Source organism: Diabrotica undecimpunctata, chromosome 8, assembly GCF_040954645.1.
Source record: "Diabrotica undecimpunctata isolate CICGRU chromosome 8, icDiaUnde3, whole genome shotgun sequence".
NCBI classification, from domain to species: domain Eukaryota; kingdom Metazoa; phylum Arthropoda; class Insecta; order Coleoptera; family Chrysomelidae; genus Diabrotica; species Diabrotica undecimpunctata.
Window position 1 is genome coordinate 949,632 of NC_092810.1, and position 25,830 is coordinate 975,461.

Genomic DNA, 25,830 nt, shown 5'->3' on the forward strand with positions numbered 1-25,830 from the left:
AGGTACCTTAGGTAAAGGGCGGACTACCACTGCTGACTTGTATGGTACCTCAGGTTCTTCAGTCTCAGCAGTTATTTTATGATTATTAATAGGGGGTCTGAAATAAATGTCTTCATTGATATTAGCAAGTGACCGAAGAACTATAGAACTCGTGTTCTTGATATACATTTTCATTCACTGGTCAGATCCCTGAAACTCTGAATCCAGATTCAATATTTGTGCGATTAAATGCTAGTTTATATGCTTGACCAGAAATTTTATCCTGACATCGTAAATAGATATTGGTTTTCCTGGGTTTCTTATCATCCATTAGGTGCACGAGTTGTTATAATAAGTTTTATATGAGCCAAAAACTCACAAAATGTACTCACAAACTATAACCTGAGAACTAACCAAGCTGTGAAAAATGATTTACAACTTGAACAGTATGCGTCCCGATACTGGATAGCACCACTGGTATCACAGAATTACTGGCGGCCCACATTATGTGCAGGGCCCATATTCAGACCATTTCCTCTATAAAATCACTGACGACTGGACTACTACAGCAATGAATGTTAAGATAATCTATTTTCTATTTTAGTGCTAGATTCATTCCCAAAATTCCCCGAAGGCATTCTATATGGTAATTTTTACCAGCTTGGAAACTTCGACGAATGTGTTCGAATCAAAAGAAGCGTGAAAACTGATCGCAAAAATACTAGCATAGCAGATACTGTCCTGAAAGGACAGTACTGTCTCGTGGATATTCATTTTAGGAGCAAATCAGATCAGACTAAGCCACATATACAAAAAAATGAAAATATGGCGTTAAATGTAAGTAGACGTGCAAAAGTTTGTTATAGTCTATTCGGGATCTGTTTTGGATTGGACATTTTCCATAGGAAGCTATTTTTTGCTGGAATCACTTCAGGATGTGCCCAATATCGATAATCACGATATGCGCCAGTCGCAAACCCTGTGCTAAATTTTTTATTTAACAAAATCTGAAAAAAATTGAAAATTTCTCATTTTTTTGCTCCTATTTTCGTTTATAATTCGGAAAATATTGATCCTAGAGAAAAAATTATAACAAGTTAAAAGTTTCGTTATTAAAATTTACACAATATTTCGTTAGCTAGAAATTTAAAAATTTAATGTTTATTGTTGAAAAAATAGCAATAATTGGAAAAAAAGTACAAAAAAATAAAGTTAATCCTTTAAATGTTTTCGACTTTCTAAACTTAACATACAAGCTCCATATTGCGCCTAGAAAAACCTTTTAATATGCTTAAAACGTGTGCTAAATTTTGTTAAGATCGGTCGGATAGGTTTTGCATAATAATTTTGCAACCCAGCCTACTGAAAAAAAATCGCAAATTTTCAAATTTATAGTAGGCCCTAAATAAGGCCCTCGGATAGTTGCAAGTTTTTTTACACATAAAAGAAGGCGCAAACTTTCAAACGCTTTTTGTAAAATTTAAATCGGTTCACTAGGAGAGCATAGACATTTTTTTTTAAGTTTTAAACATTTTTTAGGCTTATAAACAAATTGAATAACTTTACGAGCTTTAAACATATCAATTTCAAAATTTATACACTTAAAGAACATTAAAAGACGCTTCTTAAAACAAAAAAGATACATTCGGCTTACTAGTTGCCGAGATATTAAAGGTCAAAGTTGGCATACATTTGCCGTGTAACCATAAGTGATAGAGGGCTCGTTTTTAAACAAATACCCTCGTCTTGTCAAGTACTTTTTAAATGAAAAGTTTTACGTAATGCGCTTTATGGCAAAATCCATAAAAAAGACAAATAAAAAACCGTTTTCGCGTAAAATGTTGCTCGGAATGCATGAGTGGTGGTGGTGGGGGACATTCACTCGAAATATGAATCGGCGAGTTCAAAATCATAGCGCGAGCTAAAAATTGCATTACCTCGGCTTCTTGTTAACCAATTTTGCTCTTTTTTTTGAGTCGATGTCTCGGACGACAAGGATTTCAAATATCATATTTTCAAATACCATTTTTAATTGCAAAATTGGGAAATTTGCAATAAACAATTGTATGTTAAACAAGTAATTGCATTTTTTCTTCATGCATTTTTTTTGAGCTTGCAATTTATAAATTGAAGTAAATTGTTACTTTTAGTAAACAAATATGTATTTATAAATTTTTAATAAATAATTTAAATTGTTAAAACAAATACGAACGAAAGAAAATTTTTTTTTTCATAAATAAACTTTATTTTGACTCAATCTTCAATTTTTTTTTTAAAGTCTTTTTCTTTTTTTGGAAGGACAAGAATCTTCAGGTCTGACCTTGACCTTCAATATCTCGGCAACCAGTAAGCCGAATGTATCGTGTTTTTTTTTAAAGAAGCGTCTTTTAATGTTCTTTAAGTGTATAAATTTTGAAATTGATATGTTTAAAGCTCGTAAAGTTATTCAATTTGTTTATAAGCCTGAAAAATGTTTAAAACTTTAAAAAATTTTCTAGGCTCTCCTACTGAACCGATTTGAATTTTACAAAAAGCGTTTCAAAGTTTGAGCCTTCTTTTATATGTAAAAAAATTTGCAACTATCTGAACGCCTTATTTAGGGCCTACTATAAATTTGAAAATTTGCGATTTTTTTCCAGTAGGCTGGATTGCAAAATTATTATGCAAAATCTATACGACCGATCTTAACAAAATTTAGCACACGTTTTAAACATATTAAAAAGTTTTTCTAGGCGGAATATGGAGCATGTAAGTCAAGTTTGGAAAGTCGAAAACATTTAAAGGATTAACTTCATTTTTTTGTACTTTTTTTCCAATGATTGCTATTTTTTCAACAATAAACATTAAATTTTCAATTTCTAGCAACGAAATATTGTGTAAAATTTAATACCGAAACTTTTATCTTCTTATAATTTTTTCTCTAGGATCAATATTTTCCGAATTATAAACGAAAATAGGAGCAAAAAAATGAGAAATTTTCAATTGTTTTCAGATTTTGTTAAATAAAAAATTTAGCACAGGGTTTGCGACTGGCGCATATCGTGATTGTCGATATTGGGCACATTCTGAAGGGATTCCAGCAAAAAAATAGCTTCCCATGGAAAATGTCCATTATGGTCTGAATTTCTACAGATCCCGCCTAGTCTATTAGTAGATTATATCAACTTACAAATAATATACTGAGTTATTTTTATACCGATTTGTTGTTTTTTAGATAAACAGAGCTCAGTTTAACAACAGAATAGTTCATTGGGCTGTGTGCTTGCCATCAAGTTGTACGAGTAAGGAAACAGAGGTTTTTACGCAGGAAATATTTGCATCGTCGCTGCCGAAATTCGACGTAGTTTCTGTTTACGTAGATCCAAAAAAATGCGAATATCAGAAACCGTTGCCAATTAAAACAGAGGAAATCATTTATGGGTAAGTAAACACCAAACTACAAAAAAATCCATTTCCAGTAGAAAAAATAGTATCGCGTAACAAAAATTACAAACCTTCTGTATGGTTTGGGAACTAATAGGCCAGTCAAATAACATTGTAATACATGTAAAAAGTAAAGTAATTCGTTTCTGAACGAATTCTTGAAAAAAATTTAAGTTTTGGTATGAAAATATGGATTTAGTCAAAAGTATCAGTTTAAAATAACGGCGTTATTGTTTAAACATTGATTTTATAGCAAAAATCACCGAAAATCACTACATATTTATAATTTTTTTCAATACTTATTTCTTTATTAGAAACTTTTAGTTTTCTTTTCTTGAAAGTTTATAAAAAAACGATTTATTTGAAATCTTCTAAATTAAATTTGATTGATAATTTTTCGACTGTTCTAACAACCATTCAAATTTCGTCACTTTGTGTCATGTGGAACAATTTCACCCAATCATGTCAACATTAGTAGGCGAGCGGTTTACCCCTCAAAAGACGCTTCCGACTAAAATTCTTTTTGCATTTCTAATGCACCAAACCTTTTTTATTCGATTCTATATATTATTCCAAGATGAAATGTATTTTTTTTAAATTTTTACAAGTGGGCCGGCAATTGTTATTAACAAATAACTTATACAAGAAAGCGATTTCACCGAATTGCTTCGGAATTAATTTTTTTAGGTGTATCTCATCAAAATAAACACTTTTTATCTCTTGATAAATTTTCGAAAAATGCTTCCTTTTTGAGTTATTTGCATTTATTTGTTGAAAAAATGCCTTAATTAGTGATTTTTGGGATTTTTTTTCTAAAAAACTACCAAATGAATTGCAATTTTACAAATAGCTTTATAATCTTTAAACCGTCTAGTACAAGTTAGAATATTTTGACAAGGATAATTTTTTTCTATCTTGCTAAAAACGTAAACCCAAATATTTTGAATATTATGCCTTTCGAGCAGTCTACCGCTAAGTGTGTACAGCGGTTGCGGCGATACAGGCGTGCGGCACGTAGAAATATTTGTTTAAATTTAAAAAATTAATTCAATACAAATATTACGTACAATTTATTAAAAAAAAAAAGATATTTCTAATTATTTTTATATAGACATATTATAATTAAAACAATTAAAATTTATTTTACAATGCTATAATAATGTAATTTTTCTTTTAATAAACGTGGTGACTATATTATTGAATGTTTTATTACAGTGAAATACATTAATCAATATATAATTAATTTTCATTGAAAAATATAATAAAATTAAAATATAATATTAATTATACATCGTTTTCATTGTCAATAATTTGAAAATTTTCGTCAACAGCAACAGGATTTCCATCTAATAAGCTGATTTCATTGTCTTCAATAAAGTCGTCTTTAACATTTTTACAATTCTCTGGTGTACATGCACATACTGCGCAGCATTCTAAATTATAGGAAATAGAATTTCAATTTTTCGTAGAACATTTTCCGGTACATGAGCAGAAATACTTTTGTAACATATCTAAACTAGTTTCGCCTTCAAAATAATTAAAATCGAAACAATTATTTTCCATTGTCCAACCATGGGTTAATGGATCAAGAGATGAAATAATATTGTTTTTTGCTTGAATCCATTCATTTATTTGCCACTTTGCTCTTAAGTAATGTTGTAATAATGCTGGTTTCGAAGGTGGTAATTTTTCATTAGATGCATTTTTTTAGCGCCTACAGCACCTCAACCGCTGTACACGCTTAGCGGGATACTCTCGAAAGGCATATTCGAAATATTTATGTCCACGTTTTTAGCGAGATAGAAACCATTTATCCTTGTCAAAATATTCTAACTTGTACTCGACGGTTTAAAGATTATAAAGCTATTTGTAAAATTGCAATTCATTTAGTAGTTTTTTAGAAAAAAAAATCCCAAAAATCACTAATTAAGGCATTTTTTCAACAAAAAAATGCAAATAACTCGAAAAGGAAGCATTTTTCAAAAAATTATCAAGAGAGAAAAAGTGTTTATTTTGATGAGATACACCTAAAAAAAATTGATTCCGAAATAATTCGGTGAAATTGCTTTTTTGTATAAGTTATTTGTTAATAACAATTGTCGGCCCACTTGTAAAAATTAAAAAAAAAATACATTTCATCTTGGAAAAATATATAAAATCGAATAAAAAAGGTTTGGTGCATTAGAAATGCAAAAATAATTTTAGTCGGTTGATGCTCTGCTTATAGGGGTAAACCGCTCGCCTATAGACTGATAATTGCATTCAGTGCAATTTTCAATCCCTATGACAACACGATCGAGTTTGACAACTTCATCCAAATAAATTTTAAAATGTCACGTTTCTAATGTCTAATGTTAACTTAAATTTTAATAATTGTACTTTCACTAACTGTACTTTTAATAAATAAATGTTTCGTTATGTTGAGTTATGATTTTTTATTTCGAAAAATGATCCGCCGAATATCTCTCGGACATTGATGAATGCCTCATAATTTCATGACAAATTTCTCAAGCTCGTTGCTTGGTAACAGCACTCAGCCTTCGGCTTCGTGCTGTTACCAAGGAACGAGCTTTCGATTGTCATGAAATTATCTCGTCTGTTATCAATGTCCTAGGGATATTACTACTGATAATTTATTTAAACATTCGCGAAAACTACAAAAACATTTAAGAGCAATAAACATAAATAATAGGTATAAATAATAACAAAATTTACATAATAAGATGTCTTTTAACAGCCTTAAAGTACTCATAATTTTTTGTTGAAATATATTTCATTTTATTTAAAAGTTATTCCAATTGCTTATTAGAAAGTTGTTCTTCTTATTATTCTTATATGAAGTCTTCATATTTCAAACCAACGCCTTTATCTCAGTCAAATATGAGTTCGAAGAACATCAGAAGCCCCGTTAGCTTGGAAAATCCAATTATCATTTTAAGTAACAACAAAAATGAAGTGAAAACACACAAAAAATCAAAAAATAGTCACATACAAGCAGGCCATCGAAATTTGCAAATTTAAGAATGCTTTCCATTCTCATATTAACTTCATTAAGAAGGATACTTTGGAACCATCGATAAATCTGGATCCTTTGACCCCACCAAGAGTTAGATTAACCAATACCTCGAACAGTCGATATCTTTTAGCAAGACTAAGGAAACCGGATATCTTGAAAGCCATTAAGCTACACCATGCTTTTCTAGCCAAAAATCTCTTTTTGGCTACCGAAGGACTAGGTAGACTTCCCACTAAGAATGAAGATCTATGAAAAATCTTTCTAAAATTTAACTATTCCTATGGAATTGGTCCAACTGAAGTGGAAGCTGATCTTGCTGATTTTAGGTCCTTTCTCACTTCGGAAAGAATTATTTACCAACGAAAATCAGGGGAAAATCACCGAAACTACTATTCCGTTGCCTCTCTAAAACGAATTTTTGATAGGATTTTTTCCGCTCAGAACTTTCGTAAATTCCAAAATTTGTGCTTGACTTTTAGGTGGCACTTTCCCTCTGTGGATGTGGACTATAATTTCAGTGATTTTTTTTTGTAGACTTGTCTGCAACTTAAATCTGCAACTTCTTTTCTTAAGTTCCGTAAATTGACAAAAGCCTATCTATCTGAGAGACCATTCAGTGGAAGAGTTCCTTAACGAATAACTAAGAAATTACAGAACCTTGATGTTCTTCTTCTCGTGCCACTCCTAGCGGAGATTGGAAATCATCATGGCCACTGCGACTTTGTTAGCAGCGCGCCTAAAAACTTCAATCGAACTACACCCGAACCATTCACGTAGATTACGAAGCCACGATATTTTTCTTCTTCCCACACTTCTTTTGCCCTTAATTTTGCCCTGCATGATATTTCTTAAAAGTTCGTACTTTTCACCTCTCACAATGTGCCCCAAGTATTCCATCTTTCTAGTTTTTATCTCATTTAGAATATTCGCATCTTTTGTCTAAAGTTTGGAGTACTTGCGTGTTAGTGACGCGGTCCATCCATGATATTCTGAGAATGCGCCTATAGCACCACATCTCGAAAGCTTCGATGTTTTTTGTGGTCAACTGTTTTAGTGTCCAAGCCTCTACTCCATACAACAGGGTAGAAAAGACATAACACCGCAGCATTCGTATTCGTAACTTTATATTGATATCACGATTGCAAAAGAGTTTGCGCATTCTATTAAAGACTGATCTAGCGATTTCTATTCTACATCTAATCTCTTTTGTTTGATCAGTATCGTCTGTGATCCAAGCACCTAGATATTTATAACAGGACACACGCTCAATCGCTGTATTGTCTATTACAAGATTAGCTCTGATGTTCTTTGATTTCGTGATTACCATAAATTTAGTTTTTTTCAAATTAATTTTCAAGCCGTAACTGTTACAGTATATATTGAGACTTTGAACGAGATGTTGTAGTTCTACTAGCGTTCCCGTTAGGAGAACCGTATCGTCAGCATACCTTATATTGTTGATCGTCTCACCATTTATTATCAGACCAAGATCTTCTTCCTCGAGTCCTTGTTCACAAATAGCTTCACTATACAGATTAAATAAAAGTGGCGACAAGATGCATCCCTGCCGGACTCCTCGACGGATGTCCTTGATGTACAAGTAACTAAAGTATATTTGGGTATCACGTGCAGCGACTCAAACTTATTAGTTTGTAAGGTTTTCTTATGAACTTTGCAATTTATTTAAATTTTACAATAGAATGTGTATTTTATTATCTGTTTTTTTTTGTGATATTGACGATTTATATAATTTCAGTCAATTTTAAATCGTTATTGTTATTTTTCCGTCTTTTTAGCTTTCTCTATAAAACTGTACAATTTTCAGTGACAATAAAGTATATTTCTGTTCTATTCTAAAATCAAAGAAGCTTTATTAAAAAAAAAAAAACACAAGCTACGACCAATTTTTATTTTTTACGTAAAATTCTTACATTGTTTTCAATTTTAATAGATTTAATTTGTTGTTTGCCTCGAATTAAAAAAACTGTTATGTTAATGTTAATAATAATTATTATTTAATTTACATGATTTATACGAAATAATACGCTCAATGCTATCAAGCAGATTTAAAAAATAGCCAGACTCATCAATGGGCAATTTTTTGTGTTAAAACTGAAAAAGATCGACACGTGTGAACTAATATCAAACTCAAACCTGTTATTTAGCAAATTAAAACAATTTTCGATTTAATAATGCATTAAAAGAAAACGTTTTTATTAAACTCTAACAATATCGGGAATTATTTTTTTATTTGAGTTAATCGAGGATTATTTCGTTAATTATAAAAATAATTAGGTTAATTATTTTTTTATCTAAGTTAATTTGAGTGATAATCTAGGCAAATCAAGAAGAAATGGAAGACATAATGAGATGTCTGGAGGAGAAAAACAAAACATATGGACTAAAGCTAAACAGGAGTAAGACAAAGATCATGATATTAAACAGAGCTCGGAATAATCTTCAACACATTTAAGAAATTGTGGGCTTTGAAGTAGTAAATAGTTTCATATACCTGGGGTCCCTAATAACAAATGACGGAGGGTGTGACAGAGAGATACGTAGAAGGTTGACTATTGCTAGAACAGCTATGATGAAATTGGTAAGAATTTGGAAAAATTCTAGCATAACAATACACACAAAACTAAGGCTGGTAAGGGCACTCATTTCTCCCATAGCCACCATATGCATCCGAAACGTGGACCTTAAAGAAAGCGGATAAAAGTCATCTAGACACTTTTGAAATGTGGATATACCGCCGCATGTTAAGAATATCCTGGATTGATTATCGTACTAACATATCGATATTAGAATAACTTAAAGTAAAAGATAGATTGCTTAAACAAATACAACAGAGATATTTGCAGTATTTTGACAGGTTGCTAGAAGAACAGGTACGATGGAAAAACTGATAGTCGAGGGTAAAGTTAAAGGAAAAAGACCTAGGGGAAGATCTCCAAGCCGTTGGGTAGATCAAATAAAAATATTGATTAACCAAGGGTTACATGAACCAAGGGCAAACGAAGCGTGGGGAGACGACGTATATTTTGGCTGCGCAATTTAAGAGACTGGTTCCAGTGCACATCTAACCAATTATTTAGAGCAACAGCTTCAAAGATACGAATAGCAATGATGATTGCCAAACTCCGTAGCGGAGAGGGCACTTGAAGAAGAAGAAGAACATGAAGGTGAACAACTAGCCCAGGAAAGGGGAGGATGGAAGGAAATCGTGAAAAAACTGTAAAGGCCTGATGGTGTCACCACATCCCAAAAGGGATTAGGACCGAGGAGTGTGATAAAAACACGTTAAAGATATGACAGATAAATATTAACTGACAAAAAGAAAAAGAGCCTCTAAGGACTCTTAAAAGAAAATTAGGATCCACTGGAAAGTTCAAAAATCTAAAAATAAACCAATGATAGGAAGGGTAGGACAGGAGAAAGCCCGAGGGTAAAAGTAGTAAACGTTTTTACATCTTTTTTGGCGTTCTAAAATGGACATTCTCGTCAAAATTCAGCTTGTTCGTATGATTTGTAGAGATTCAGTAGCATTTTCGTCTCCGACGACTGGAATATTATTATTTTTACAGTATCTTAATCTTACTAAATTTTTTTGTGTACCGGTATTGAAATATATGAATCGCTAACTGCAGAAAGGCAACAAGTCCAGTTTTGCCAATTTTTCAGGAGAGACAAAAAACTTGGTAAACTAAAACACATTACTGGTATTAATTTTTTTAAATTTAAGGTTTATGTGATTTGTTTGTTTGATATGCGAAATGTTTTAAGAGGGGATAGAGAATTTTTTTTGTGTTAGGACATGTTCCCTTTCTGCCGTAAACAAGAAACTTTAAGAAGTTATAAGGGAAACAATCAATATACATGAAATAAAGCAATTAAATCATAAATTAAAACTTTGAAGTAAATTTCAGTTCAAGTTTTTAGTTTTTTTTCTGAAAATGCTGGTGTAATTGGCCATGACAAAATCAGATTCCAAAAATTCATTTTTTCTTCCAGGATGTATACCAATGTTTTCTTCATGTCTTCCATTTTCTTGTTGTTAATTGGAAGTACAGTTGAATATGCTCTTCTAGTAGGAGCCTGAATTGGCTGTACTGCATTCCGTAGTTTGAATTCATCCATTATGAAGCCGCCGATGTTCACCTTACATTGAACCGTGTTAGGATTCTTTGATGAAAAAGTCATTTCTCTGTATTGTGATATGGCAAAAGCCCTTTTTTGGTTTCTTGGGACATTTTTGCCATACGAATCATCACTTAGGCATGTTTTTTTATAAAACTGGGGCCACCATGTTTATAACAGAAAATTTGTCGTCAATTTTTGATGACTTCATTATAAGCTCTTCAGCCTCATTAATAGTACAATATCGTTCTCCTTGCTTTAGTTTTCTAAAGGTTAGTCTGACTTCATTAAACTTTTTTATCTCACAAAAGTACATCCTCATGCGAATCACAGTATTATTTTTATTTTGCCCTGCGCAGTTGTCCCCAAACAGATAAAGGTTTTTTACACCACTGCCAATTTTGTTTTTTATGTACCAATCTAATATAGTACAAACTTCGTTTGAGCCTTTACTCCCTTCACCTTCATGATAGATAAAAATTGTACATCCCCGTGTCGCGAGATTATGCACACCAAAGACGTTTACAGTGAGCTGTCTAAGGTAATAGGTATCTTGGACAGGAATACAAGGTAGAAATATGTTGGCCGTAAAATCTAGGCAGATGCCAACATTTTCTTCAGGCTTACTGACACACTGCGTGGTCACTTCTTTCAGTGATGCACAGATCTTTTTAGATTTACGATTGTGTACTGTTAGCTCAGCGACAGCTGTTCGCTTTGCATTCTCATTCAAAACAGGACTTTTTATTTTTAAATTTACGTCCTCACATGTAACACATGCATCTTTAACTGGTTGGGCAAAGCCAATAGAAGGGTAGTTTTCCTTGAAATATGTCCAAAAAAACTTGTAGGAGAGCCTTTTCTCAGTTCCTAATGTTGAAAAAAGGAAACTAAGTATGTTCTTTTTTAATGAACATGTCGTACATGATTTTTAAATTCATATTAGCTGAAAAATACTTTCTTTTTCTGTATAGTGATGTACTTTGGTGGGAAATGATTCTACATGGACCCTTAATTTAGACAATACGGACCCAGGTATTGCATTTCCTGAAACGTTTTTTCCTCTGTTGTCAGTTGGTGTTTCATTTAGTTACAATAGATGGGACAAACGGTAACACTGCTTTGTAGTGTATCCATAGGTTTTCATAAATCCATTTTTACATACTTTTGTACGTTTTCCATTGTGTACTACATAATAAATCACACTGAAAGCCTTGGGTTTCGTGGTTGACGAACTAGACCTGGGTCTTTCCCTTGCAATCTGACTAATTTCCATAATAGATTGGATGTAAATGTTCTGTTCCGTTTTGGTTATCATGTTATGTAGTTTAGGGGATATTTCAATCATATCTTTTTCAGTGAAAACTCCAAGGCAATTGGATTTGCAACTGAAACAACAAAATACTTTATTGTAACAGTAATTCAGTGAAAAAGATATTGGAGATAAGTAAATGACTTTGAGGTTAGATTTTAGTAGCCTAATATTACTTCGAAATACATACAAGATTAAATTACCAGTAAAATGGTATTTAAACCAAAATGTACAAATTAACAACAATGAATAAAACAATATTTACCTGCAAAAATTTGAGCCTGGTTTTTTAGCTGGTACAGTTTTGCCAACCCAGTTTACGTGTTTTTGTCCAGCCACTTTAAACTTCTTTATTATTTTCCTTTTATATTTCTCATCATTCGTAAAACCTTTTCTTTTCTTGTTTACACGCCATTCCTCATCTGAACCACTCATTCTAATCTAATTATTAACCAGAGTAAAGACGACAACAATCATTAATAAACAAACCACAATATTGTCTGATTAAACTCAGCTGTGAGGATAGTTTGAATATTTGCCACGCAGTTCTAGCGCCGCAACTGTTTATCGCAGAAAGAGAACTTGTCCTGGACTAGTTTCCTTTCTGCAGTAAATAGAATATTGAAAGCGTTGCCATGCGATTCATATGTTATTTCGCGTAGTGTAATCTTGAGCAAATAATGCTGATGTAAACTAATATGGAAAAATAATAAAATTCTTTTCTTTCAGCGTAATTGTCGGACTCTTCCTAATGCTCACCGTTCTTGCCACTATCCTACATTGCTGGTTCCTTAAACAAATCAGGAAAACCACAGTCTACAACGTGGATGTCCTTCGACAACAACGTTCGAACAAAATTAAGGAGGCCTTCGTCTGTTTTTCTCTAATAAACACCACAAAGAGGTTTTTCCACACAAAACCCAGTGACTTGAACCTCGAATCGATCTGTGGTATTAAATTCCTGTCTATGGTGATCATCATCGGAGGTCATTCTTTGATATTTTTCTTCGGAGGACCGATCGCCAACACCAACTTCTTTCTAGAGGTAAGTACTTTGTTACAATAATAAAATACAATAGTTATACCAATGTGTAACCCTTTTTTTATATTACTAGAAAGGTCACCAATGGATATACTACGAACGGCAGCTAGATGGTTGAACAATCGACGAAAATTAAGCAATTACTCTAAAATAGCAAAAAAAAACTCCTTGTAACCAACAAAGAATGAACTGGCACTGTCGTTTATCAAATAAAACTCGACTTACAGTTCTTAATGTCTGCCTGCTCCTTGAAAACTCACTGAATCTACTTGATAAAAAATTCATCTATTACTAAGAATAACTATGTATTTATTTTAGCGAGGGATCGGATATTAAAATCACTATATATCTCAAAATAGAAATAATTATACTAAGATTTCATCACTTGGATCAAAATCGAACTAGCTCGCGAGAGTAAGGTAGTTGTCTTTTCTTGACGTGTCACACCAAAAGTGTCTGTCCTTCCTTTAGAAAATTACCAGCTTTCCTTAGAAAGTACGAGTGACCTATGGTCAAATTTTCTCTAATTACTAAAATTATTAGGTATAGTAGAAGCCACACTTAGAATGCAGTACAGGTAAGAGAGGCAATGTATTTCTTAGTCAAGAGCTCATGTCAAGAAAAACGAGCTCATCGATCGATAAACACTATAAAAATAGAGGTGGGAACGAATTATCGAGATAGTTCCGATTTATAATAGTAGTTACTAATAATTGTCATTACCTAATTGAGATATGTTGTCGAAAAATGTTGTTATTGTATAAACTAACAAATAGCTCACTTCTGTTTTTTTAGGAAGGAATACGACCTGAGAATTCCATGTTTCTGAACGGCCCCATCATCGTAGATACATTTTTATTAATAAGTGGCTTCTTAATGTGTCGGTTACTGTTGATAGAAATGGATAAAAGAAAGGGAAGAATCAATTTTTTCGCGTTGTACATAGCTAGGTATATAAGGTTAGTATATATGTCTTGATTTAAAGATATTAAATGTTGTAATACTACAGTAAGTTAAATTTGGATGTTCTCAGCGTCTTGTAGCACCCCATCTATTCACTTAAGCCTTGTTCTGATTCCTTTTCTCATTTACAATGGTGCATTGCGTTATTCCTTTTTAATTCTACCTCTAGCTAATATAGTAACAATACTTTACTTCATCTGCCATCTCTGATGAGACTGGTGACCATTATGGAAAATGCGTTTCTTTTTTGGACTGATCTGTGAGATTCTTTCGGTCGGTGTTTGTCCAGTTCCTTATATTTTTTTCCGAACATAAACTAGACCTCCAAAGGATGATTTAAAAACAAGATCCCTGGATCTTTGTCTAAAGATCATTCACTCTTTCCTATTAATATTAGTACTCCTTAATGTGTTTCTGTATAATAATGCTTGAGGAAAATGCATTATTTGAGAGCATGTGTAGATTCCATTTAATACTACGCAGTTAAGGGAGAATAACGCCATATCTTTACTTGAAGAAGTTTACGTTTATTCGAATTTGTAATCGAATGTCAAGTGTTTCATTCAAATATCTTTTTACTATCCATTTACAATCCATTTACCTATGCATCTAGAAAGGAACAAATTGTACTCATTACAGGAGGTTCGAGATTCTTTGTTGAAGGTATTTACTATGTTTAAATCTTCTTTCAGATTAACACCCGCGTATGCGGTAGTGGTAGGTTTCTATACAACGTTTCTGTACCGAACTGGGTCTGGACCTTTTTGGGACTCAAAAATAGGCGTAGAAAGAGACAGATGCCAACAGTCCTGGTGGCTCAATTTGCTGTACGTGAATAACTACATAGGAACGGATAATTTGGTAAGTTAACTAAGATTTTTTTTTCAAAACCATCTATTTCCAAGATAAAAAATTTCGCCAAAAATTAGCGAAATTCTTCGTAAAAAACCAGCACATCATAATTTAATTTAATTTCGGCTTGTACTGTCAAATTCTAAATATGACAGCAAATGAAACGTGACGTCCATCAACATTTGTTTTGCATTTACTATTAAAATTATTTTTTTTCTGAATTAAATACACATTTTAGTGCATGTTCCAATCGTGGTACTTGGCAGTGGACTACCATCTTTTTATTGTAGCTCCTTTTGTGATCTATGTATTGTGGAAAAAGCCAAAAATTGGCATAGCAGTACTGGTTTTGTGTACAGTGGTCTCCGTACTTGCGCCCTTCACAATTACGTACGTAGATAGCCTGGATCCCACTGTGATGGCTTACCCACCGTAAGTATGAAGCAGATTTTACTTGATACAAAGATAGACAACTTCAGTAATTCACTCGTAAATCGCACCGGTGTGCAGAAGGTATATTGTTACGGGGGCAAACTTTATGGAACCATCTTACTTTTTGCTTATTCTTATAGGCGAAGCATACACAATAAAAATGCCCCAGTAAGAATGTACTTCTGATATTTAACACTGTTGCCGTTAGCTCTCAGTTCAATTTGTAGATGAGTCACCTTCAATTGAAAATTGTTGTAGTATAGAAGTTTCTCGAATATTTTGTATATCTATAAGAACACTGTGGCACTCTACTATGGTTACGTTCGAAATATGCATCTTTCTGTTTAATTTGAATGTGTCAATTATATGAGGCCCGTAAAACTGAGTTTTTGTAAATTTATACGCTTAAACCAAAGTTTCCTATTTTTTAGAGAAATAGAAGATCTAGGACGAAATTTCTACTTTGTTAATTACTACATCAAAACACATATGAGGTGCAGTTCCTATTGTATAGGATTATTTTATGCTTATTTGGTGTATACAATCCAACGAGACTCGTAAGTACATTTCGTCCAAAATTATTAAAATTTATACCGTCAAAGCGTAAATTTGTAGTTTGCGCATGCATGAGTCATAGCCGTTTAGATAATCCACTACTTCTACTTGTTTTTCATAGACATTTCAGCAAGTCTAAGTGACGCACCAATGCAGCGAGCTTATTATTGGATCTAAGCTTGAATAAGAGAATCTTATTATCTAAAAATCCACTCCATTGAGCTCTTTCTGTCATTCTAGTAACAATTCTCTGTCTTTTAGTCGTTCTAACTCAATTATAATCCAGTTATTTTGTCTAATTTATTAAATTTGTAGAAGAAACATCCCACGATACTGGTGAACATTTCAGCAAGCCGATAATGTGTTTTTGACCGTTACGGGACGCACCAGTGCGTCAAACGTGTTAGAACAGAACCTGTAGCGCACATGTGAGTCATAAGAACTGGTAACTGCATTCACTGTTATTAAAGATTGCCTTCAAATATGTAAAACTATTTTTGGTAGCACGGTCTCTTAACTAGCGAAGCCTAAGAATTTTTTTTATTCCTTTTAATCCAGTCATTTATTTTGTCTCATATATTTTTTTAGGAAATAAACTCTCAGCATACTGGCGGATATTTCAGCAAGCTGGTAATGTGTTTTTGGCCGTTATATGACGCACAAATGCGTCAAAAATGCCATTGTGTGACGCACATGTTCGTCATGAGAATGAATGACCGTGTTTTCTGTTATTGAAGATTGCTTACAAATGTATGAAACCATATTCTGTACCTTGGCTGTTTTTATAAAGATCCAATCTCTTAGTTTCTTTCTACTGTTTTAGTAAAGAATCTTTATATTAATCCTTTTAATTATATCATTTATTTTATAAAGTCAATCCAGTTTATTTAATTTTTTTTTTTAGTAAAAAGATCCCAGGATACGTCATCGTTTGCGGATGGATCCTGGCCATAGTCGCTGGCGTAGGATCGATGGTATCGGTAGTATTTTTTTACCAACCAGATCATTCGCCGAACATTCTAGAAAATGCCGTGTATTCTGCCTTGCACAGAATATGTTGGGCGCTTGCCATCGGATGGATTATGTTTGTTTGCATCACAGGCAATGCAAGTAAGTCATTAATTCTTTTAATAGCATCAATAAAAAAAAAAGCCACACCGATGAACGATACTTGTTCGCTCTTTACTAATAAAACAGTGTGACGCTGTCACACTGTTCAAGTGTACTGTCCCAACTTCATCTACTGGGTCAATCATATTTTATTTTTTCGCAAAATTTCGCAAAAATATAATTTGACGTGATAAGACGGGTATATTTTATTATATTAATAAATGTCTTTATTCCAGACATCTGTCAGATAAGACAATATTTATCTGGAGGTGAAAAGAATGGCCCTTTCATGCAAGAAATTTATTATTTTAAAAATTTAATTTTTAACTCTTATGAAAGTTTGTTCATCCTAAAATATTAGCTGCGAATTTAGTGATCGGTAAAAAATATAAATGAAAACAAAACAAAATATATACAAAACAAAATGAAATTAAGTCCAGAAAGTGGGGTTGGATCGGTCACACACTCCGAAAAAATAGTTGCAGTATCGCAAAGACTGCCGTAGAGTGGAATCCCCAAGGGAAAAGAAAAAGAGGTCGTCCAGTACAAACTTGGAGAAGATCCATCATGGACGAGATAAGAGGCCAAGGAAAGTCTTGGAATGAGGTAAAGGCCTTAGCGCAAAATAGAACCCGATGGCGCGTTTTCACTGAAGCTCTATGCTCCACTTAGGAGTTCAAGAACCTTTTATGTATATATATATATATATATATATATATATATATATATAAGAATAAGAAAAAAGAATATATAAAATATAATATAAATCTCGAGCTTTCTCAACAAATGAAACAAAATGAACTAGAATTACGCTGGTTTTGTACGTATATCGATTTCTTAAGACGACTTTACACAAAAGTTCAGCGATTCTCCAAAAGTGACTTATTTGTTAGACCTAGCCTTAAGTATAAGAAAGTCAGAAAGAAATGAGTGTTGTGACTGTAGATGACAATTAATTTATTCCCCCGTCGCATGATGTCAGGCAAAATCACTAGTAATAGTATAAAAACCATTATTGTTAAGTCGTAAATAAATAATTTAATTAGAGATAGGAGATTGCTAAATACACAAATTAACAATTATTAAAAATCCCGATATATACGATGTAATATGACTATACAATCTCGGTATTTTATTCGTTTTTATTTTTTAGCCTATATCAATAAATTCCTTTCCCACAAATTCTTTATACCAGCTAGTCGTCTCACATATTGTGCATACTTAGCTAACGGATTGGTGGAGATATACAGCTCAGGGGTAAATCGGCAACCGATGTATATGAGCATATTTGAATTGGTAAGTATTTTTTAATTACACTTTCTCCAAAAACCGTAAAGAAATTTTCAAAAAGGCTTTATTTATATCCAGAGAAGTTGCTACAATTTCTGCCAGATTCCTACAAAGCTTCATAAAATATTGAGCGACTAAAAACCAAAAAATAGATGATTCGATACGTCCATGTGTATTTATGATTGTCTACGTTACAGGGGCAATAAAATCTCATTCCATTCCTTTCTGCCATTGGCGATTCTCCTCTCACACGTTACGATTTTCATTGAAATTTAGTTATTTCTTTTTAAATCACCACAAAATCATCTTTATATTCTTTTAACGAAGAAGTGAAACAGACTTTAAATTTAAAATAAAATATAGGATGTTTCTTTTTGTTGCGGTACACTATTATTGCAGATCATGTATATTTGTAACTAATTTTAAAATATGTAATTTACAGTTATCTCCTATTTTTGTGACTAGACCACTACCGAGCTGCACATTTATGTGTTTATATGGCCTACCTCAATTGCAATTTCTTTCGATTGGAACATAAATACTGACACCAAATGTGACTTTTTGAAACGTTAAAGATCTTAAGTAAAAATTCATTGTTTTTTAGGCATCAAAAGTGTTGGGCCACATAGTGCTAACATTTACAATGGCGTTTGTTCTGTGCATTATTTTCGAGTCGCCAATCCACGGCATGGAGAAGATTTTACTGAAGAAAATCAAAGTGAAGAGTCCGAAACCAAAGCATCCCGAAAGATTTCCAAACGGAGACATTTAATAGTACACAAAATTAATTGTAGTTATTTATTTTTAAAAAAAAAAAAAGTTTATGGTACTTCGTTTTTATTGTTAACCAGAAATTTTTATCTAAAAAAAAGAAAGAATTGGCATGTATGCTGGTGCAGTGACATGTGATCATTCCGGCCATTTTGAACACTCTAAAATCTTGGGGTGCCAACTTTCTATGACAATCTTACCTTCTGCTTGCATTTTGACTTCGTATACGCCCCTATTGTTTCTTATTCTGTGCCCCTAGTAATTAAATAAAACACAAATATCAAATTGTCAATATATTTTAACCACATAAAAAACAAATGATCTAATAAACATTTTTTCAATCGTTTATAACAAAAGCAGACGTTTCTTTAAGTCGATGTCTACATAACAACCACAATGAAACAGTTATTTGTGAAAAATGATGGCGAATCAAACCAAAATTGCTGTGGAAACGTCCGAATACTTTGTTCCTTGACTCAATCTGCGCTGTAGGATCCCGATATTAGAGCCTAGTCGCGAATTTACAGCAGAGAGTTGAAAAACGAACATTTCGGAATTATGCCTACTACTAGCGCCAACTTAGCCGCTGCGCTTGCGCCGACTATCGGCTTTGGACTGGAAACTGGCACGTGATCCGAATCTGGCATCATCTACAATAAAAAAAAACACTATGTAGATACTATGTTAAATTTTGCAACACACAACACACATTTGTCCTATCGTTCTGTCAAAAACAAGGGCATTTACCAAAAAGACAATCGGCATGTGACTTGGCAGTTTTTGGTTCTAAACCCTATTCATTCTACAAATTCCCAATTGTCAATAGAACCACGTGTAAGCCAAACAGGGTCGTACTGATTTACGACCTATGTATCATATGATTTTTAAAAATATTTACTTTTGAAACTGTTAGTGTAAGAATTTCTTGAAATTTAATCATTATATCACAATTAAACTAAACTCTAAAAAATAACACGACCAGTAAATAACTTAACAATAACTATAACATAAATATAACACAATATATTAACTTAAAAATCAACACGATACAATTTGAATTTAAAATGATCACAAGTTGGGATCTGTAACATGAGAATCTGTCTCGCTTACGGTAATAAATTATATTTTATAGCCTCTTGACGAATGAGACGGCGAATATCAACACGTGCTCATGTTTACTGATGGGAATTTGGTAAACGAATAAACTTTAACAACAAGAAAATCATCTGTTGAAATCATTTTTTGTGCCTAGACAATTTTTGGTTCCATCAACAAAAATGTCACCTGTCAAAGTCATTTTATGATTGACTTGATAGTTATTGGCTGTTTTATGGAATTTTCCTTTCAGTTTTATTGGAATTTTTCTGTTTAACGACATAAAATAGGGTCAGGTAGGGTAAGTACGGAGAAAAATTTATAAAAGTTAACTTTCTCAAAGTCGTATTCTTTTATGTTGTCTAGGAATAAGTTATGCTTCCTATGACGATATATTTAGCTTGTTCGCAGTACATTTCTAAAAGGGAAATCTCAAAAAATTGATGTATTGAAAAATTTCAGGGAATTTTGAAAAAATGAGTACACATTAAATGGGGCAAATGCGTAAAGTGATGTAAGTACGTGTAAGTTTATACTAGTTTACTTTGGGGCAAGAGCGGAATCTTTATATCTTTAGTAACAAAACGGTTTTTAAATTTTTTTAAAATTCATATTATTTAAAGAGTTACAGCGTTTTAAATGTTGCGTAAGACAGAAATAATTTCCCCTCGCAAAATTTCACTTCTACTTCTACAACAGGTTCATCGTTAATCTCAGTGATTTGGCCGACAAGAAACTTAATTGATTTATATGTACAAAACCTCACGACAACCCAGTTGCTTATTTTTGGTTCATGAGGAATATCTATTCTTTCTTCTTTATATTCCTTTTGCTCATTTTCAATCATTGTTGTAAAGTATCCGTTCTCAGACTGGAAGCTAGAAATGTTTGGTTGTTCATCTTCGGACGTTTCATTTTCGATTGTTACTTTTTCTTTGTTTTCATTTTTTTACGCTTCTGGTTTTTTGGATTCTTACATTTCTTTTGTAACATTTTTGAAGCCGCCAAACATATCTTATTTTGTTTTTACTTCTTGTTTTCTGATTCGTTCAAGCACAGCTTCCGCAGTAATAAGTTCCGCACCATTGCATATTTTACTCTTTTTCTCACTATTTCCCTCTTTTATGCACGCTAACGTAAGGTTTTCGAATGAAACAGCTGACGTTTCAGTTAAAATGTTCTTGCATTCGGTTGATTTTCCCGCTAATTTCTTTAAAAAGAAACTACCGGATATAGTATTAATAGAAAATGTGGTACTTGTTGATGAGGCTTCACTTTCGGATTCACTTCAATTTCGGATATTTCCTTTATTATATCGTCTAAAAATAGCAGATTAAAGTTACATATTCCATAAAAAAACAGCCAGCTTATAAAAAAAACATTTAAAAAATTACCTCCAAGTTCTTTTGGAGCTCTAACAGAGGCAGCGCTTTATGTAGAAGTAGAAGCAGTCTTGTTTGACTTAGTTGGAGGGTTTGAGACTTTTAAATGATCTTTCCATCTCTGAAACGCATCTGAATAAAATGTTTCCTCGGGGACTACTTTATCGTTAAAGGGATATATTCCTGCTTTTCTAAAACCATTTGAAATAATTTCGCCTGGAAGACTAGTCGATATTTTTCCCAGGAGTACAGAAAATTCTACTTTTGGTAGTTTTTGACCAATATGCAACCTTTGCCATGATACCAGTAAAGGATCCCATCTATCTTTAACTGCTTTCATTAGCGTCAAATCAAGCGGCTGCAGAATGTGGCTGCTATGCGGCGGTAGTTTTATAATCTTCACTTGAGTATCAATTGGCATTTGGATAAGGTTTATACTAACATGACTCACATGCCCATCAAAAAACAAAAACACTGGCCGTTCAGAACCTATAGGTTTTAAAAAACTGTTTTTAAAATAGTTTTCAAAGATGTCGGTTTGCATCCATCCATTGGGTGAGGCAGTATAGGTAGTTTCGGGAAATGCTTTTCCCTCTGGAGGCATCATATATGTCCATATTTGCTTCCCTTTAAATATAATCAAAGGAGCGGCTTTTCCACCTTTTGCATTGCATACAAAAAGCACTGATGTATTTTCTCTGCTGGAAGTGCTTGTTGTCCTGGTCGCCTTGGCAACTTTTTTTCCTACGACTTTGTTTTTTGACGGATCGGAACAAAAACTTGTTTCATCCAAATTCCAAATTAAATGTGGTTTGTTTTCAATACCCAGATTCTTAATAGTTTTTAAAACTAAATCAAAATAATTATTTATTATAAAAGGGTCAACACTCTTTCTTCTTGCTATCTCAACATTTTCCGGCTTTTTAACGGATAGATTATGACGTTTCATAAAGGAAAAAAGCCAGTCTTTTCCAGGAATTCCAGGAGTATTTAGTTGATTCGCTATAACGTATTTGCCCACTAAATGCATTACTTCAATTCGTGAGAGACCAAACCCATACTTTTCCATAGTAGTTAAACAATGAACTAATTTATTTTCGTTCTCTGTAGAAAGAGCTGTAGCACGTCCATATGACGCTGACTTCTTACTCTTCTTCCTGTCCCGCCACTGACCACAATAGACAAACATGATTTCACACAAATGATTTGCTCTCATATATGTTTTATGAATCTTATTTGCAAGGGTGTTCTTTTAAAAAAGGACTCGCTAAATATTATATTTCAATTTTCCATTAAATTATATAAGAAACGACACTTAGAATATAAGATACTACTAGAATATAAGAAACTACACTTAGAATAGGAATAGAGATTTTCGTTGATCAATAGGAATTGATGACCTAGAACTGGAAGGTGTTGACACCTTCATATACTTAGGGTCGCTGCTAACCAAAGATAACAACGTCAGTGAAGAAATAAAAAGAAGAATAGTGCTCGCCAATAAGTGTTACTATGGCTTAAGGAGACAGATGGCCTCAAAAATGCCTAGAAAAATTAACTGACTGTATACAAAACACTAACAAGACCAGTGCTAACATATGGTTCAGAAACTTGGACACTAACACAGAATGACCAAGAATTGCTCAAACGTTTTGAGCGAAAAATACTAAGACGAATATATGGAGGCATAAAAGAACAAGGTTTGTGGCGCAGGTGTTACAATTTTGAGTTGTATAGAAGATTTGGAGAACCTGACGTTGTAAAATTCATTAAGTAGCACGCCTCAGATGGATAGGTCATGTAATCAGACGAGAAGAAGATGCCATAGTCAGAAAAGTTTTTGACCAAAGAGGGCCGATCGGACAACGATGAAGAGAAAGACTGAGACTTAGGTACCAAGACAACCTAGAAAATGATTTGAAGTCTATCGGAATTAGAGCATGGAGAAGACTTGCCAGAGACAGGGGCGAATGGAGGATTGTTCTGAAGAAGGCTTTGCTCATAAAGAGCTGTAACGCCACTGATGATGAAGAGATTTTCGTTCACATGGACTTTAAATTTTGATTTCTAGTTATTTTCTTGTGACATATTAACATTACTTATTTACTACCTTGAAATGAAAATTAAATACAATTTGGGTTGAAAAGAAATTGACTACGGCCTTTCAACTTCCACTCCAGAAATATAAATTGAAATATAAAAATAAACATATTTTAAACTGAAATTGTTTTCCATTTATTCAGCCACTTACCTTTTCAGCTACGTGTTTGATAACTTGCCCTTCAGAATTCACATAGAATGTTGAGAAACCATCATACCAACTGCAAATAAACAAAAAATGACATTATATATAAATAATATACCACTAAATTATTTTTGTCACTTAGTTTACGGATTTTAAAACATTGTCGCAACAGTTGTATCTATAATTTATCACCAAAATAACCATTATTTCTCCTATTTCCAATTTTGTAAGAAAAATATCTATAATACACTACAACAACCTTGTTTTTCTTTCTTTTTACATTAAAAGACCAACACCTTACCTTTCAGTCTTTTCAAATATCTCTTTGAAATTCCACAGCTTGATTTTCCAAAATGTTAGCATAACTCTCAATGCCGAAATGCCCCTGATCTGCCACCTAACCTTAATTGAAGAATCCTCTGGGTGTTTTGTGATTTTTAATATTTCAAATTTGACATAAGCAAACTTAAAATGCCCTATAGTTCTTAGCAGTGCTACTTGTTTTACATAGCTGTATAAACCTCTGCAAAACAAAAAAATACATACATTATATTGAAAAACTAAGGATATCTTTAAATAAAAGACCATATATGTTTATACCAAATTAGTATTATTTGATGGTGTGTTATGTGAAAAACCCATTTATAGTATATATTTCCACTGTACTACACTAAGTGGGTTCATTTTTATTATTTATTACTTTAATTTTCTAAAGAAACTCCATAAAATTAAATATAAACTTTCGTTTTACAATTACATGAAAATAAAACACTTACACTGTTCTGATATTTCTAATATTATCCTCGAATACAATGTCTTTGTGGTAAATCTTATAATCTAAGGATTGAATAAATATTTTGGGCAATGTTTCTGCCAAGACATCATACACATGTGTCAATTTTTCTAAGCTTGGTTTGTTAGACTTCTCATCTTGATTCTGACTACTAAACTGCTGTGGATTAGGTACACTGAACTGGCTGCTAGTGGCGGCTGAATTACTTGATAAATCTGAATAACTACAACAATAAAATTCATATAAAGATATGTTGTTCATGTAATTATACAATTGTGTACTTACTTTAAACACCTTAGTCTATTTAAGTCTTTTACTACAGGGTTGTCTACAATAAAAACATGTTCTTTTATAACTAAATCATTATCACTTTCTCGGTTATCTACTGTAGGACTTTGAAGGCCTTCTTCACGATTAAACTTCTTTACAACCTTTGGTAAATACTAAAAAACACATTACAATTAAAAAAGAGATCAAGGAATACAATAGCAAGATTTTTTATTAACATCATACATACACATCTGTTTCATTTCTTAATTGGACCAAAAGTGAAGGATCTTATTAAGTATCACTAAAACAATTACTCAAAGCATTAAGACAGATATGTTAATTCCCCAACAATTTAATTAATCAATACTAGAATTATTTACTCACTTAAACTTCTGTAACATACATCCAACAATCATTATTAGATAACATTTACCTGATGATTTGTTTGTGTAATTTGAACTTGTGAGGCTTTCTCAAATTTAAAAGCACTGCTTCTAGAAGCTACCAAGCTTGAAAAGTTAGCAAATTTGATTAACTGTCGGAATCCAATCGCCATTTTCTTAAGGGTTTTTCTTAATATTATTCAGACGTGTAAATATTAAACAAATCGTACATTTTTACAGCAACTACTACATGTGAATTCGATTTTACAAAAAGGAGCACATACGGGAGTCTGACAAACTGACATGAGACAATTATTTTAAATTTTTTGATTTTTGACACATTGAATAAAATTGATGTTCCATGACATTTATGGTATTTGAATTTTTATTTTATAATTTCTTGTTAATTCAAATAAGAAAGTAAATTAAACTTTTAATTGAAGTTTTTGCAAATTAATTACTATTGATTTTTAAACAAATATTTATCTACTTGTTATTAAAAGTCACGAAGAACTGCATGATCGAACCAACCAGTGTGAAGTTGTTCGTAAAACACCTTGTGCATCATAGGTGCAGCAGCTTATATTGTTAAAGGTTTTATAGATAAGAATTTAAAGTATTCTACGTGATAAATTAAATGTAGCAATAAATACTGTTTTTGTTTTTTTAATATTTAGCATAGATAATACATTAACTTGTTTTTTAACTCACCTTTAAAACTTTTTAATTCATGTAATCACTACATCAAAAGAACAGCGCAGGTTGATGTGGGATCGA

General features: G+C 32.6%; 2 protein-coding genes across 2 annotated transcripts in view; one reads left to right on the forward strand and one right to left on the reverse strand.

Annotated features, from left to right (window-relative positions):
- LOC140448681 (nose resistant to fluoxetine protein 6-like) overlaps positions 1–18,943 on the forward strand; it is a 29,409-nt gene extending 10,466 nt beyond the window's left edge. Inside the window, exons 3-12 of the mRNA XM_072541788.1 lie at positions 584–816; positions 3,194–3,399; positions 12,600–12,915; positions 13,708–13,871; positions 14,568–14,736; positions 14,966–15,159; positions 15,591–15,716; positions 16,619–16,824; positions 17,978–18,120; positions 18,719–18,943. Of these exons, the coding sequence (XP_072397889.1) occupies positions 584–816; positions 3,194–3,399; positions 12,600–12,915; positions 13,708–13,871; positions 14,568–14,736; positions 14,966–15,159; positions 15,591–15,716; positions 16,619–16,824; positions 17,978–18,120; positions 18,719–18,886 (1,925 nt within the window). The 3' untranslated portion in view covers positions 18,887–18,943. The remainder of the gene's footprint in view (positions 1–583; positions 817–3,193; positions 3,400–12,599; positions 12,916–13,707; positions 13,872–14,567; positions 14,737–14,965; positions 15,160–15,590; positions 15,717–16,618; positions 16,825–17,977; positions 18,121–18,718) is intronic.
- A 222-nt stretch (positions 18,944–19,165) lies between these two features.
- Positions 19,166–25,360, reverse strand: LOC140448683 (uncharacterized protein C6orf136 homolog). Its single transcript, XM_072541791.1, has 6 exons — positions 25,104–25,360; positions 24,686–24,843; positions 24,384–24,623; positions 23,909–24,130; positions 23,614–23,683; positions 19,166–19,535 (listed from the first exon to the last, which is right to left on the reverse strand). Exons 1-6 carry the CDS (start codon positions 25,224–25,226, stop codon positions 19,407–19,409), a joined length of 942 nt encoding a protein of 313 aa, XP_072397892.1. The 5' UTR covers positions 25,227–25,360; the 3' UTR covers positions 19,166–19,406.
- Between the last annotated feature and the right edge of the window lie 470 nt (positions 25,361–25,830).

What these genes read in the sequence shown, in the direction of transcription:
- LOC140448683 (XM_072541791.1), bottom strand. Translation starts at nt 25,226, where the DNA reads ATGGCGATTGGATTCCGACAGTTAATCAAATTTGCTAACTTTTCAAGC. An exon ending in ATTAGAAATATCAGAACAGT is followed by an intron (nt 24,131 to 24,383) that starts GTAAGTGTTTTA and finishes TTTGTTTTGCAG; the next exon opens with AGGTTTATACAGCTATGTAA. An exon ending in ATATTTGAAAAGACTGAAAG is followed by an intron (nt 23,684 to 23,908) that starts GTAAGGTGTTGG and finishes GTTTATTTGCAG; the next exon opens with TTGGTATGATGGTTTCTCAA.